The 17500-nt window shown below is 43.5% G+C and overlaps 1 protein-coding gene across 6 annotated transcripts in view; it reads right to left on the bottom strand.

Moving 5' to 3' along the window:
* LOC138545302 (FRAS1-related extracellular matrix protein 1-like) overlaps nt 1-17500 on the bottom strand; it is a 1530918-nt gene that overhangs the window by 703589 nt on the left and 809829 nt on the right. For all 6 annotated transcript variants that reach the window (XM_069642060.1, XM_069642059.1, XM_069642062.1 and 3 more), the window contains one exon: nt 9468-9690. In XM_069642060.1, coding sequence (XP_069498161.1) covers nt 9468-9690 — 223 coding nt within the window. The remainder of the gene's footprint in view (nt 1-9467; nt 9691-17500) is intronic.

The following is a 17500-nucleotide window of genomic DNA, read 5'->3' as shown; positions in this document are numbered from 1 at the left end:
ATGCCACATGTGACACTAAGTCGGTGATCTATGGATTGAGTTGCCCTTGTGGCATCTTTTACGTAGGACAGACAAACAGAAAAGTCAAAGAAAGATGGCATGAACATAAAAGTAACATCAGAACCAAAAACACAAGGTCACCATTGGCACGTCATTTCGACGAGAAGAAACACAGTGTAACTCAATTGAAGGTAATAGTCCTAGAAGTAGTCAAAAAAGCAACAAGGGGAGGGAATCATACCAAAAGGTTGAACCAGAGAGAAATCTATTGGGTATACAGGCTGAGTAGCTTAGCCCCTAGGGGCATGAACGAAGACTACAACCTGGGAGTATTTTTGTGAATATTGTTGTGGATGAATCTTCTAAGCACAATATTGAATTGAGCTGGAAGAGGGATGCAACATGCAATGTATAAATAACGTTAAGAGAAATCAGAATGTGAGCACACCTTTTCATCCTATAATTACCTACATATTAAATATATGAACTATGAAGGTCCGAGATCAGGGTACTGCACAGTACAAAAAGATTTCATTAATCAGGAGATGAGTATATAGTTGGACATTAGAGAATTTAAGACTAAAGTACATTAACATATATCACCTAACGCCTAGTGGAATCTTCTATTTTTCGTTCCGATAAACGGCGAGATTAATCACAATTTTCTACACGGAATACACTTTCAACTCAGATCATATTGACAGTGAATCATCATGATCTAGTCATCCATAGTCATTATGACCTCTATAAGCTGATGACACAGATGAATATCAACTTGTTGATACTTATTTAGACTACACGAGCGTGACGTCATCACGCTGCCGCGTGATGTCACCATGCAAACGCGTCATCACCGTGACGCTTACATAAACAAAAGCGGCCATTTTGCGGATCTCTTCTGCCGCGGCAGTTTAGCAAGATTAGGAGAACGAACTGAGGTAAGCACTACAACGCCCTAAAACCATGTGGAATTCAGAACCATATACACATAACCATTGAGGACTTAATAGACTGGAGCATGAGTTCTAAACTCAATGAAGAAGTAATTCCATATTAATTCTCTACAGATTCACCATCGGGTGTAAAGTTAACCCACTTAACTAGGAGGACAATTTGAATACCCCTTGCTGGAACAAGGACATATATCATCGGATTATGGTACCGGTTGATCTCCTGAACAAAAATCTTCTCTTTAGAACATTGATTGAAGAATACAGACGTAGGAGAGAGGCATCTGAGCACCCATTGGTGCATCAGCTGAGGACAGCGGACAGGTAACTCTTGATCCATTGGTATTACACCATGACTCTTATTATCCACATATGGGTTTTTATCACAAGAACCTTTCTGGAAGTGTAAATAATAGTAGGTTCATCCTTATATTTATTCTTTTAACCTTACAGGCCGATTTCACTAGCATAACAGAAACGGTTGCTATGAGAAAGAACACAGGTAATTATGAGATGAAAATGAATGACAGATATAAAACAAGAAAATGTAAATGTATCAAATGAGTGACAATACTCTATTTACTTATTTGTTGTAGATGTGATAACTGCACATGAAAAAGGATAGACAACTCCTGAAGAAAGGGATATAATATCCCGAAACGCGTAGAGACACATAATGATCTAATATTGGATGTTCAATAAGAAGTATTATTGAAAGGAATGAATAACTATCTGATATTAATGATTTGAATTTGTTTATCCATACTATGTTGAAACAAAACATAAGTCAAAAGCTAATACCAATTTCGAAATGCATTTTATTTGAATAGTAATGAAGATTGGAAAAGAATGTTCTTTTTACTATAAATTGATTGATGAAATACAGCACAAGATTGTTTGATACTATTTTTTTGAAATTTACGTTTATAATAAGGTTTGAACCTACAAAAAACATAACTTTTTGGTTGTATTTACAATAAACATTGGGTGTGCAGGGGACGGGAGAGATCCACAAGTTTGTGGACATCTGTTGTATTGTATCTTAGTACCACAACCCAGTGCCAGGGTTGTTTTTGTCTCCCCCGCACCAAATTACAGTACATATAGAAAATATAAAGATTGAAAGCCACTGAATGCATTGGGAGTGCACTAGGACTATCTAGATTTGTTTTTTTAGTTATCAGAAATTGCCTGACTCTGTCAACCCTTGTGTTGGGACATGTCAGGTAAATGGCTCTGGTCTTAGTTGTCTTTCACGGTGTGAGAAAGTGTTCTTGTTGGAAAAGGGGGGTACAGTGTCTACGTATCCTATGTGGTAGGATGGTGAAAAGGTGTCATAAGGAAGGGGATACTGTGTCTCACCCTTTGGTGTCCCACTTCCACTCCCTGAAGAACCCCCATGCAGGTGATCCTCCAGCAATGGTCCACCCCCAAGAACTGGATCCAATAGTGATGGCAGTGTCCTGGCCACCTGGATGAGAGATCCTCGGGCACTAGCGCGTGAGACACCTTGAGGTTGCTCCCACGGCCAAGTGGATATTAAGAGTAAAACTCACAAGGTAATGCAGGATGTGAGCACACCTAAATTTGATTTTTAAACTAACAGACACGAAATAATGCAGGATGTGAGCACACCTAAATTACATTTTTTAAACTAAAAAACACAAAAACAATGCATGACGTGTGAGCACACCTAAATTCGATTTGTAAACTAAACCAACAGACACAAAACAATGCAGGACGTGAGTACACCTAAATCCGATTTTTAAACTAACAGAACCAAAACAATTCAGGCTGTGAGCTCACCTACATTTTTTATCTTTTTTAAAACGTTTATAAGTCACAAGTATAGCAGCACGGCAGTACATAAATAGCAGTGGTAGTGAGAGCTCAGGAAGGGAAGACAATCTGAGAGTTTTTGACCATGAAGTACAGAGGAATGTCAGTTGTGATGGATCAGCAATATGATATTTGATATGATATGGCATTTATAACGTGCCTGTACACAAGCGTTTCTAGGCACAAATATCAAGAGTAGCAAAGAGTCAAGGAGGGATGAGGAAGGCAGAAAGGAGGAAAAACAGTCAGCACTCATAGAAATATCAGAAGGAGGTTGCAATAGTCCAAGGGCGCGTCGTCGATGTACTCAGCATCTTGGTGCATTTCTTGGCCTGTGGTATGTTATGGGGGCCTGCAAAGCATAGCCAGGCCAGGACAGACACAGACATGGCCCTTAGGAATGGGGCCTTTGCGTGGCCATCTTGGAATGGGCTCGAGCTTCTGGGCTTATTGCGGGCTAATTTGGAACCGTCTGACCGCCACCAAGTAGCAGCACATCCAATGCGGCAGCCATAAGTGGCCCAGGAGTAGAGGGGCATGCCTCCTGAGGTGAGTGTTCCTAACAGTATGTCCCTTCCAAGGTCTGAACCTGAAAAAGGAAGAGAAAACCACCCAGGTTTACCAGGGTGGTCTTGGTGGAATCGTCTGAGTAATCTAAGGGCATGGATGTTCCTAGCTGGAATCCACGATCTGTCCTCCAGGCTGTACCCCTTCCAGTCCACCAAGTATTCTACCCTATTTTGGTACCTTCTAGATAAGTTAGATAATTCTCGAGACTTCATATTCCTCTTCAGGACCACAACAGGAGGTATTGAACTTAAGCGGTCCGGGAAAGAACCAGAATGTTCCACAGGATTCAGGAGTGAGACATGAAAGACTGGGTGGATCCTATTAGTATTTGGGAGAGTGAGTCTCATAGCCAAAGGGTTGATCACCCTCTCAATGGGAAATGGACCAATATAACATAGTTTCAATTTATGGGGACACGCAGGGATGTGAATGTTCTTTGTGGATAGCCATACTAGGTCATCCTGAGCATATACAGGACTCTTAGTCCTTTTCTGGTCTGCATACTTTTCGGCTACGTTCTGTGCATGTTATAAATCTTGAAGGGCTTATTTTAAGGCCTTCTTCTAGGTGGGTGGCCAGATCCTAAACCACCGGGATGTGGGTGGAAGAAATAGAGGTCAAAGGCAAGGAAACAGGATGCAACCTATAAGTCACGTGAAACCGAGTATCTTGTAGGGAAGTGTGGAATGCATTATTATATGGAATATATTGAAACAACACCCAATTCCCATTATGTTTGGTAGCATAACATTGTAGTCATTAGCCTATAGTCTGGTTCACTTTTTCAGTCTGTTGGTCTTCTTGGGGATGGTAAACTGTTGTAAAACACAATTAAATGCCCAATACTTTGGCTATGGCTTTCCAGAATACTGAGACAAATTGTGACCCTTGTTCTGAAAAGATGTTTCGAGGGAGTCCATGATACCTTTAGACATTTCTGATGAATTCCTTAGCCAACTTCGGAGGGACGGGGACCTGCAGGAGAGTAATGAAATTCCCAAGTTTGGAAAACGAATCCACCAACGTCCAGATTACAGTACACCCTACCGTTTGTCACCGGGTTTATTATTCATGTGAAGTCCTCTCTCCGATTTGTCAGATTGGACTATTGTGTTCCTTCTATTCCTTTCTATTCGTGTTGCTGCACAGGGTTGCTTTTCGGTCCTTCATTAAACAGTAGATTTTGCGTTTGCTGTAGCAGAGAGGTATCAGCATTGTATAAGGAACCTGTGGTCCACCACAAGCCTGTTGTGGTCATGTGGCCTGTTTCGTGCCTAGAAACACTTGTGTACAGGCACGTTATAAATGCCATATCATATCATACTGTTCTGCTGTCTCTATCTCTGGATCGGGACACTGTGCGTCCGACTTGGTTTCTCTCTCCTCTTTGCTTATCAGATGCTGCACGTCTGTCTCTGCTACTACCTTTCTCGCAGTCCCATGATGCTGTGCATCAGCCTCTCCTCTGTGTAAGCTGGTGAGCCATTTCATAACTCGCAGACTTGCTCTCTCAATCTCCAGTCTCCTCCCCTCTCGCATATTGCATACCCGTGGAACTTCCCTGGCGCAGTTTCATATTCCTATCTCTCTGTTTCACATTCTCTTCTACTCCTTAGGTCAGCCTCTTCATTCAAGTGACGGCTGATTTTTCCCTTGCAGGGCTATTGACAGTTTCTGGCTGACAGTAGCAAATGCTGGTATTTTATTCACATACTTCTTTACTGGATGGGTTTGAAGAGGTCTTGTAGGAAGGTTTTCCTCACAGGTACAGAAGACCTTGTCCCCAAAGGTTGGAGTTTCTCCCGGTGAGGCCCCACTTGACTCAACCCCTCCTAAGGAGGGTGTTGCAGCGTGAGCTCACCTACCTATCCACACAGGGGGGGTCTCCCTGTTGGGGAGAAGGGACAAATCTCCATTATTCATCAAAGTCACCATTGTTGTTTCTCCCTGAAGCATAATCCTTGTTCTTGATGATGTGATGGGTGAGCCTCTAAGAACTTCTCCTTCTGGAATGGTTGGTATGTGTCCTTCAAACCTTTTTCCCAAAGAGGTATTGGAGCGAAAGCGAGCATTAAAATCTTGTCTGGCAGGATAAAAGAGATCCTTGTGCTCTTTGTGTTCATTCGGATAGCGCTGTGATAATGCGTCGGCTTTGGTGTTGGTTGTGCCAGGTTTATGGGCGACTACAAAACCAAAGCAAGAAAAAAAATAGATCCAACGGTTTTGTCATTGGTTTACAGCAGTAACTGTGTTTAGGAATTCTAAGTTCTGATGATCTGTGAGGACCAGTATCAGTTGGTGGGCCCCTTCAAGTAAGTGTCTCCACATTATGAAAGCGTCTTTGGCAAGGAGTTCTTTCTGAAAGATGTTAGTTTTGCTCTGCCAGGGTAAAAGTCCTAGAGCAGTAGGCAATGGGGTGCATCAAGATGGTACCAGTGTCTTTTTGAAACAGCAGGGCTCCTAAAGCTTTGTTGGACCCATTTACCTCAACCACAAACAGCTGACTGGGTTTTGGGAGCCGCAATGTGGGCGCCAAGGTAAGTCTTCCGGCTCCCCACCCAAAGGCCCAAATCCTAAGGCCCCTGTCTGGGAGTTCATTCATTGCACATCAAGGAAGAAGGTGACAACACGATTTCCACCCTCCCAGCATACTCCAACTGCACCGAAATGGACCCTGCCTGCCGGGCAGTGGGTGAGGTCCATTTTTGAGCGCACATGGTGACGCCTCGTTCAACGGAGGACACACGCAATGTAATTTGCAGCTTACCAATTGAGTGCAACAGAAAAGAGGCAAGAGAAGCTGGAAGGGCTTTTCAGCCTTAAACTCAAATGAATCCAGATAGCGTGTGAGGACGTGCTGTGCATGAATCGGCACAGAAGTGCCTCCAAGGGTTGACCAGCAGCCAGATTGCATTTGGTTTTGTTATTGCACCAATCTGCCACAGACCCATCCCAAGGTGGCAGACATGATAGGAAAATGTTACCAGGACTGCCCGCATCACCGTGATCCTAGGACGCTCATCTATCCAAGTCCAAAGGGAGGTGCTGCGCATTCAGCCACGTTTCGCAAACCTGATTCATGCCGCATCAGGACCTCACCATGCTCTTCCTCTACGTCAGGGTTGTCCAACTCCAGGCCTCGAGAGCCGGAAACATGTTGGTTTTTCAGTATACCCCTAATTAATATTCATGACATAAATTTGCATGCAATGATTCTAAATGTAAGAAAAATATTTTTTTCATGAATATTATGAGGGAAATCCTGAAAACCTCTCAGGATTCCGGCCCTCGAGGCCTGGAGCTGGACAAACTTGCTGTAGGTAATTAGTGAACTTCATGCTACAATCTCTTGTCTTCTTTTAACCTGCTCTGTGGCCATTCTTTACTCTTTGCAAGCCTGCACAAACAACCAAGTAATTTGCCCAAGTCCCTATAACCTTTTGTTTAGCCATGCTCTGCTGTGAATCAACAGTCTCTTCCTTGTGTATTCCTGGTGGTTTGAGCAAAGGGAAGTTTGCCTCCAAGTATGTTAATAGGTATAAGGGCTATGGGGTAACCTTGTACTGCTTCCTTATTATTGATCCTGGTTCTTCTGTGTTTTACCCCACTGCAGCTCCCGACCTGTGTGTATCAGGAGTTCCCCACAAGAGGTGCACAACATAAGTCGCTTCTGCCTGAGGACAAGGGACAGCCCCCGTTTACAATTACTCTGTGGGGATGGTCTCTCTTCCTCATGAAGGGGCGGGCAGTAGTGCTGACTGGCAGGAGACATGTGCATCCCGTCTAGATTGCCCAGATATGACAATTTTGGGACCATAAGATTTACCACATTTCTTTGCATTTTACAAATATGTCTGGGATAAATGTATTGCTCGCTTGAATCCCTGAGTATATAATGCACAGTGTGCTTGGTGCCCATTTAATTTTTCACAGCACTAAACCTAACATTCCAATATTTTTAACATTAAACCATATATACCATGTGTCTACCCTATACTCGCCAAATGATTTGGACTACAACTCCCATCACTCATAACCAGCATAGTCAATGGAGGTTGCAGTGAAAAACATCTGGAGAGCTGCAGGTTAGAGACCCCCTGATATATACTGTCTCAGTGACCAATGTTGAGACATCCTAAAAGAGATTTATACATAGGATGCCAGTTTACATTATGTATTGTAAGACCACTTGGGTGGGGTGCCATGCATCCTAAATATCAGGGTCGTCTTGGCGCCCGTAAGGCTTTTGGAAACGTTGGTTGACGGTGTAGTTGTTCTGATGTCAACGCGTTGCACGCTGCCTCCAGGTAGTCATACGGACTGCAGAACACCAGTTTCTTGCGTTGCAAAGCAGCTTGCTTGGATTTACGCTCCGTAGTTCATTTTTCTGTTCTTCTTGGTATTGTTCCTTGCCTCCGATTCCATCTCCCGTTTTGCCTCAGTTGCCTTACCCGCTTTCCTTGTTCTTCTTCGTCATATCTTCCTCCTTGGAATCCTCATCTCTACTTGTACTCCAGTGCCTCTTCTTCATCCCAGTTCCTCTCCATGAGATTCTGTTTGTTTCCATGTATTGCTGGTTTACTGAATAGTCTTGTATTCTTCTCCTTGGTTAATGCCAGTATCCTGAATCTGCACTGTCATCATTGGAGATTTTCTTCCCCAAGGGCGTTTCCCCCTATATGTGCACTGCCATCCAGGGACGGTCTGCTAGGTGACCAGTGCTAACTGGTTGCCAGGCTGACCTCCTGCCGGAAGAGGCTGTTCCTCTACTCGACCAATTCATTCGCTAAACCTCGTGGCCAGGGGCGTTGCTAGGGGGGGAGGCTATAGCCCCTGATCTTTTGGTTGTAGCCCCGGATAGAATCTCAGGAGCTGCAGCCAAAAGACTAGCTAGCCCCCAGTCCCAACAGTTCTGACATCACCTTAGCCCCGGGTCTTTTCCAGACCTAGCAACTCCCCTGCGCGTGGCTCAAAGCTGTTGGAAACCCGTGCTGAATCTACAGGTGAGCCCATTCAGGAGTCTGAGCAGTCAGACTTAGGGATGATTGTGCACATGCTCAGTTCCCAATGAGTTGATTTTTTAAAAGGAATCCCCAAACTAAGAAAAAATAAAATAAAATAAGTAGATTAATCTTGGACACATTCTTTCAAAGCCACAACTGTTGCATTGTAGCACAGCTAGGGAGAAATGGCATATGAGGAGCGACTCAAAGCTAGTAGGTGTTTGGCTATTTACCAACCCATTGACTGCCCATAGCCATGCTAGTACATATGACCATTGTTTATATTTGATGTTTGCATTTTGCTTTTCATCCATTTGTGTCTCTCCCCACCCAAAACACATCCTCCTGGGATCACTTTGGGCTAACTTCATCAAGCCTTCGCATCAAATGTTGTGCTCGAAGTGCCTGCTAGAGTTTTTCAAAGCAGTCTTCTGAGAGTTAATGACTTAATTGGAGCTGTAATAAAATTGCCTTAACCGGGTCTTCCTTCAGCACTCCATTTATAAGCACTATGCAGGTCTTCACTGAAGTCCTGCTAAAAATAAGAATTGGCAAAGCCAACAGTTTTGGCTTGTGTGTACGTATTGGGCAATTTGTCAGCCACTGGTACTATATGCTCAGGTACTCTCACCATTTTGCAGCTGCTACCAGCAATGGGCAGTTAATACAACAATGGAAGCGCCTGGCAAATGGCTTCCCCATGCCCCCCCTCAATTCCTTTTAAGAATACCTATTCATAGAAAGGCAGTTCAATAACGTGCTGCAGGAGTGTGCGTTTTCCAGAAGAGGGCCTTCGCAGCTCATGCAAGCAATCCCTTTAAAAGTCTGTGCCATAACAGACAGAACATGTCTGCTGCGAAGCCTGGGGCTTAACATTGCAAAACCTTCACAAACAAAGAATGGATTCCCATGTCTCCAAGTCAATCATAGAATGCAGGACACAAGTCATGCTGAAAGCAGTCCACATGCTTCCTGAACAGAATACAGAAAGACTGCCAAGCCTCACAGCAGCGAAAACCCATGAGCCACAGACAGCCGGCGCATGCTCAGTGGCAAGTGTGTTGACAGAAAGAAAGAGAGCAGTGTGAATGTTTCTGACTCAGACCTTGTTTGAGCTCCTCCAGGGCAAAGCTGTGGATCTGAAGGTTTTGCTGCAGCACGAGGGCGACCTGCTTGTAGCGACCGATGTCCCTGCCATACACAGCATTCACCAGCATGCCATGCGAAGGAGGGGTGATCACCGAGAAGGTCAGCGTGTCCTGCGGAATGTCCAGATCCTCGGCATTCAGTGTGCTAGGGCCTATTTCACACATGTCCCCCTCCATGATCTATGAAGAAAAGAAAGCAAAAGAGGGTTTCACATGACCTGAATGAAGGAACACTGTCGTTTAATACATTTTTTTTCTTCACTTTTCAAATACAAGGGCTAGATTATGAAATGTTTATATTTATGTTTGCATTTTGCTTTTCATGATGAATAAAACCAATCACCACTTTGGACTTCAGCTTTGTTCCTCGGGAGATTCTCAGTCCAATCGCCACCCGACAGGTTCAAATGACAAGAAGGGAAGGGAGAGGTTGTTGCCTTATGTGTGCATGAAGTGTGTGTGAATAGGCAGCATAGGGTGCGTGGAATGCTGTTATGCATGGAACCTTGGGAGGATGAGCCAAGGGAATGCTCCAGGAGTGCCAGTTTTCAACCTGAATAAACGAGGAGTAAGGACTAGTGGATGCAGAGCCCTGATGCCCACATACGGAAGTATCGAGAGCAGGGGCATAGCCAGGATTGTCTAACAAGTGGGGCGTGAAGCTAATGTAGTTGGGCTCGTTGCAGTGACACTAACATCTGTAAATGCGCACACAGTAGTGCTGAGTGGGCATTTACAGGTTTTGGGTGAGCCTTGACTGCTCAGCCCGTACCCGGTCTACGCCTCTGATCGAGAATAAAGCCGACTCAGCTTTTGCAAAGTGGATCGAGTTCTATCTTTGCATTCAAGACTGAACATATAGTTTATAGTTCATAGTTCAATTCAATTACATTTATTGATTTTCAGGTTTCCTAAAGCTCAGGTTGTAGTGGGACCACTTCAAAGCGCAGAGAGGGGTTAGCAGTACATGCCCCGGTTCACAGTGGTACCGCGCATTCGGGGGAGATATGTTATGTAGTACAATATACAAACTATGGGCATGCAAGGAAACCGAGATTTTACGCGATTGTCAGATGATCGCAAGAAGAAACTTGAGAAGCTATCTCAAGAAGCTTGGGTTGCAATCAGAGGAAGGTATCTACATGTTACAAATACAGTGTTGTGAATAAGCCAGTGGGTAAGAGGCCAGGTGTGGGAGAGGAACATTGCACATGTTACATTGTACAAAATGTATACGATATGCACGATAAATATACATGCAAGATTTAAGCAAGCAAAATCATAAGCACATGAATAATTGTGAGAAATGATCAAGCATTTATAGGTACATAAAAGTATGAGAAGCATAAGGACCCAACCTCGGGGTCACAATTAGGGAACAAGTATTAACATATATAACAGGTGCATTGTTGGGGGTTGCCGTCAAGGGAAGGTATTTACGAACAATTAAAGAGCAGGATCGAAGGAGAGCCAAGAAGAAGGGATGAGGGGTGTGTGGAATGCAGAGGCAAGGGGATGGGTATTCAGTTTCAGCGGTTACTCCAAATCATAGTTCCAATCAAGGAACTCAAGATTTGAACCAGCTCAAACATCAAAGAGTTTGTTTGGAGAATCAAGTCAATCCTTACAAATGATCGATTCTCCTCGGTTTTTATCAGTTCAATCAATGTGCATCTATTGGTTAGCATCCAATCACATTGCCAAAACTCTATACGTAGGCCTAAAAGCAGAATGAAATCAAATACCTTTAAATAAACCCTAAATAAAAACGTCATGGAATTAAAATAAATAGACAAAACAGAAAAAGCTGCCTACAGTTTGGCCTTGATGGAGCCAACAGTACTATTATCTTTTGGAGTGTGCGTGTTTGTGGAGGCAGTCTATAATTATTACTCTCCTGCTCCCTGCCTCAACAATACTTTTATTAGCATCACAGACTTGGCTGACTAAATCACAATGCATCCAGCAGTCTCTTAAAGAATAGCCGAGTAACAACTCTCTCAGATATTGAACACTGAACAAAGATTTGGTCACAAACAACATTCAAGCTCAAACGAAGCGACCCCAGAAAAATGCAGAGACACCGCTCTTTGTAGACAATTATTTGCAAACCTACCAATGTCTCAATGTCCTACTGAAAGATTTCTAGACAGAAAAAATGAATGAGCTTAGGAATGTCTAATCACATATCCAAACTCTCCCATGACAAAATCACTACTGTATTAAATGACAGGAAAGCAACACCCTCATTTCAAGCACCCAAAAGACTCAGGAAAACACACTAAAGACCACATTCTGCCTTCTCTCTCACAGTGAGACCTAAAGCTTCCCTATACGACTATAGAGCAGTAATATCTTACCTTGCACACATTCAAAGAGTTTACATCTATCTTGGTCACTCCCATAACTAATCTCAGAAACCAATCTTTTAAACATGGAAGTGGTCCAGTTAACCTTGCACATGCATCTTCAAGCCTCTGTTCAAGAAAGTCACTCTCGATCCAGCCAGCAACGCAAAGCGCGAAAGAAGATGGCCTCACTAATCCATCCAAAGATCCATCCAAATACCATCGTTTTGCTGCTCTGGGATCCGCTTGGCAGTCAGCCTTCTGAATCTAAAAAAGCCCAAGTTCTGCAAACCTTCTGGCATTGAGAGAGCATATCCTTATACTTTGTAAAACATCACGGGGGCGAGCAGCTGTCGGAGGTGAGACATGCATGCCTGCTAATAGTTGTAGAGCTCAGTTTAACTATTTTCACAATGAATACTAGCAACCTAATTTTGCTTTACATATGTATGCAACATATTCAAGAAGCAATTTAAGTAGGAAGTAGCAAAGACAAACGTATACAAATAAAATATCCACGAGTCAATAGAAGGAGGAAGCAGCAAAGCAAACAGACCATACTATTGGAATGAATTTGTGAACTATTGGGAGTGTTTTATTGATGATATGCTGGTAATAATGACTTACAGAAGATTAACTACAGATGTATGAGAGTCACTAGTATAACAATACATTTATTATTTGTCTAACAATGTACCATAGAACAATGAAAATAGATTGTCTGGACTTGTAGGTATATATACTTGACTCCAAACCGTACACACAACTCTTTTATTAAATAAAGTAAGAATAATGCCCCCCTTCGTGCTTGAAGTGGTCATTGTAAAACAATGAAACATTAGCATGAAGCACACCTATTGTACAGAATAGGAATTGGAAAATGCAGCTGCAGTGACATATGGTCACACACTGTAAAAAAGAATCCAGGTAGGTCCAAAACAAAGCTCGACTAAGAGCAGGAAAACAGACAAACTCACTTTTGGTGTCTAAACTAAATATTAACAAACACGTCATCCATACACTAATCGAAGTGGGAGAATTTTTGAAATTTTGCGCAAACGGTCTACAATTTTACTAAAGGAGCCACACCATGTGCGTTCAGTGTTTTTTTTTTATTCCTAAATACACACCTGCCAAAAATCTGTCATAATTTCACTTTCTGTTGAAACAGCCAATCCTCACTTTGAAGCTTTCGAACGCTATTTATCCTCAATGTTATGTTTTCTCTAGTCGCAAAATACAGGTATTAAGTTCAGACAATATGGTGGTCCCTACTGACTTTTGATACGTCTACCAGCATTCTTCAAGCGTCTGTTGACTAGACGCATTTTTATATTCTGTTCACATTCACAGAAATCAGTTGTTGCTATTTTAGGTATGACTATTCCCTTTCCCTCACCTTCTTCCTCTCTTCTTCTTCACAGACCTTGGTCTGATGACCTCTGGGGGAGGCGCTACACATTGCTTTTCATCCAAGCCCTTGTGCTGTAAGACGACTATGGTCGTGTTGAGCGCAGTAAAAATAAAATCTTAGCAACATTAGATAATTATTATTAGTCTTCTACTTTTCTATTTATCATTAGTCCAGTTTTCATTAACTCACAGCAAACGTTAAATGTATGCTAGACGAAAGTCCTTCTTGCAACCCAATCATGCACAGTGATGCTTACAGACATAGGTAACAATCATTTTCTGTAGAAAAGCCAAAGAAAAGCATGTCCATACTCACAGGCATACAATGAATTGTGCAACATTCTAACTATATTTTTATTACATTTTTGATTAACTGTTGTCAGTTCACTTCCTCACAAGTTCATGTTTTATCTCCTGGTTCAAAAACATCCCCCATAAACATCAACTTTTCTTTAGAGTCCCAGTCAGCTGTACAAGGTGCCCTTCCATAAATAAAAAAAAATAAAAAATACTCTTTTACATACCTGTTAAGCTTGATTTATGCTCGATCCAAAACTGCGCGGGTGCGCAATGCATTCTGGGAGCGCTCAGAGCCATGTTGGATATTTACTTCATACCGCAGTGAAACGCTGCACACATTTTGCTGAGTGTTAGATTCACAGTGCTGAGACAAACATGCTTTTCCAAACCTGGTATGCGATCAAGGCCATTTCTGCTGGGAAAGCTAACGTTGTTATGGTTTGCTTCTGATCTCCGTGGAGCGTGTTTTTAGAGAGGGGAGGCCCTGCGCTTCTTGGGGGGAGCTCTCGATTGACCCAGCTGGCAACTGACGGCTGATCCTCAACTGCGCAAGTGCAATTTCCAGAATGTTCGACAATTAAAGGGATGGTCTAGTAAAAAATGTTATTTAAAAAATAGGCAACATAAAAAAAAAAATACTAGCATTCTCTGTTTTAAAACTTCCTATGTAAAATTTTGAGCTATTCAAGCTCAAAATTCGCAAAAGCAAGCACATGGGCGCATCCATTTTGTGCTGGCTTTTGCGGCACTAATGAAGGAAAAGCCAGCCTGCTCTAGTAAACAAAAGGTACCGCTGGGTGGCTTTCCCTTCATTAGTGCTGTAGGCGGAGGACGGGGACCGGAGACCAGAGCAGGAAAGCTGCAGCTGAATCTCGGTAAGTGCTATTTATTTTTTTTAAAAAAAATAAGCACTAGCTGCGTTTTTTTTTCTCAGGCTCCTCCGGGCTGGAGGAGCCCGGAAAACTTAGAAATAAAACCACAGCTTTAAAAACGTTGTATTTATGTTTGCGGTCGCTTTTGAAGCGACCGCAAACATAAATACAACGTTATTGTGTTGGAAAACGCTGCGGTTTTTCTTTCCGACCTTCTCAGGCTCCTCCGGCACGGTGACTGTTCTGATGTTGTTATTCCAGGTTGGACTAAGAGTCCATATGATAAATTGGCTCAGGCGTGGCAATGTGGTGCCGGTTTAAGTGAAACTTGGGATCAAGGATTGGGAGATGCCGATCCGGCTGATGTAATTGCATGCTTGCAACAAGTTCCAGTAGAGCGTGGCAAAGAATGTGCGGCATTAGGTAGGCGAGGTTGGCTTCTTTTGCAAGCTTATAGGAAAATACATCAAATGAAGGTGGAAGTGAAAAATGAGGTCTTGCGATTAGAGAGAGAGCTAGCTGCAGAACGGCAGACTGCGTTAATGCAGCAGATTCAAATGAAACTGTTTAAAGATAAGGCCGACACATATCAGGCGGTGGCAGACAGGGCAGCAGTCCGAGTAGCCCGGTATAAGTATAGGAAAAGGCGGGGAGGGGTCAACTAAAGAAAGGTGGCAACTGTAATCGCTACAGCTGGCATAGACTGGGATCCGGATAAGTGGGATGGTGATATTTTTGATTCGACCAGTCTAGAAAGTAGTTCTGCAGATGAGTCTGTCCCCAAACCAGAGGTGAAACAGAAAACAGTGGCAGCTAAGCCTTTTAGAAGACGGCGGGCCGGACCACACCCGCAGAACCCTGGTGGTGGTATTGTGGATTTAACCACTTTTGAGGATTACACACAACAGGAGGTTGGGGAAATTATTACCCTTTTAAGGCAAAAATCAGGGGAAGCTTTATTGACATGGATGGTGAGATTGCTAAATGGGGTGCTGCAGGGTTGTTGGTAGATTCTACTGATTCACCGCGTTTTTTACCCCTGTCAATTGACACCAATGTACAGGAGGTCTTAAGAACAGGACCGCCCCCTGACACAAATGGTCAAGATACGCAGGTGTCTTTGTTGCACCTGGTAGCCCAAGCATGTAACCGTAAATACCCTATTACCACAGATTGGCCCAGTGAAGAAACGAAGTGGTATACGTTGAGAGAAGCAATTCAAAAAGTCAGAGAGCATGGTATGAAAGAGGCGATTCACATGCTCCTGATCACATGGGAGCCGTGCCGCTCTCAGTTTCAACCCGAAACATGGTGATTATAACTGCGCCACCCGCATACAAAAGTGTCATTATGACTTTGCTCGTAGGTATGACGGGCAAGGCTACTGATGAGGTAGCAGATGCCATTCAGCAACTTGCAGATTTGGGAGAGTGGGATAAGAGCGATAACAAGCCACGGGAGAGAGAGGGGCGTAGTGAGAGAAGAACCAAAGGCAGGTGGCAAGATAGCAGAGACTCCCGAGTGTCCCGAAAAGACATGTTTTTGGCTTTGTTAAAAGATGGTGTGCCACATGAGGAAATTGATGGCATTGAGACCAAAGTAATGTATGAATTATACAAAAAACGAGGACTTGCAGCCAAAGAGCGCTATAAACACGTTAAGAAACAAGTAGTCACTACGCCACAGGGGGAAACCTCACCTTCTGCTCCCCCTGCGGAAGAACAAGACGAAGGGTCTATGGGGACACCTTCCCCGTACCAGCCGACATACGCTGATTTGAGAAAGGTGGTGAGTGCGATGCTAGAGGCGCAGTCGAGTCACACTCATTTGAAGTTTGACTAGGGCTTCGGCCAAGCTCCGGCAGCGTCTGCCCACATAAAGGTGGATAGGCGGCCTCATGTTGATGTTAAGATTTTTTGGGGGCCAGGAAATACACAAGGGCTGCGAGCATTGATAGACACCGGGGCGGAGGCCTCTTTGATTCATGGTAATCCAACACGATTTAAAGGAAAACAGTTTACGATTACAGGTTTACTGGGAAAGGAGACCCCTGCAGTACAAACGCGAGTGGAGATGAGAATAGGCAACTTAAAGAGGCAGAGATACCAAGTGTTGATTGTCCTGATACCTGAATACATAATTGGCTTTGACATTTTGGAAGGGCTAACCTTGGGACTTGGCGGTAAAACGTACCAGTTTAGGGTGAGTGCATTAATCTGTACACCCATTACCGTAGGCAAATTAAAGATACCCCCAGTGCAAGTGCCAGTGGCAACCAAGTGGGTAGCCATGAAACAATACCGCATTCCTGGGGGGCACAAGGAAATTTCAGACACCATTAAAGAGTACGTGGAGGCGGGTGTATTACGCCCTATTACCACCTCATGGAACAATCCGCTCTAGCCTATTAAAAAGGGAGATGGGTCATGGAGAATGACGGTGGATTACAGGGAGTTGAATAAACACACTCCTCCCGTAGTGCCCACAGTCCCCAATGCTATTACCTTGATTGAAAATGTCCAAAAGTTCGAGGGGACTTGGTATGCAGTGATCGATTTAGCTAATGTATTTTTCTCCGTGCCAATTGCTGACGAGTGTCAAGAACAGTTTGCATTTTCGTGGGGTGGACGTCAGTACACTTTCACGAGACTACCCATGGGGTACATGCACAGCCCGACTATCTGTCACCGGCTGGTGGCAGAACACTTAGACAAGATACCGTGCAAACCTGACATACAAATCTCTCATTACATTGATGATATTTTGATCCAGGGCAAGGATGAGCACAGTGTGCAAAGTCAGCTAGATGTCCTTATGGAAGGATTGAAAAAGGAAGGGTGGCAGATTAATCTGAATAAAATTCAAGGTCCAGCTGAAACAGTGATATTCCTAGGGATTCAGTGGCATCATGGGCATCGGGAAATGGTGCCAAAAGCTCGACAGAAAATACTTGAATTCACCACTCCAACAAACAAAAAGCAAGCTCAGCGGTTCATGGGACTGTTTGGGTTTTGGAGACAGCACATTCCGCATTTAGGGCAGATATTGGCCCCCCTC

This window comes from Ambystoma mexicanum, chromosome 1q (assembly GCF_040938575.1).
Source record: "Ambystoma mexicanum isolate Mex_15411 chromosome 1q, UKY_AmexF1_1, whole genome shotgun sequence".
Taxonomy (NCBI): domain Eukaryota; kingdom Metazoa; phylum Chordata; class Amphibia; order Caudata; family Ambystomatidae; genus Ambystoma; species Ambystoma mexicanum.
This window is presented reverse-complemented; position numbering and strand designations above follow the sequence as displayed.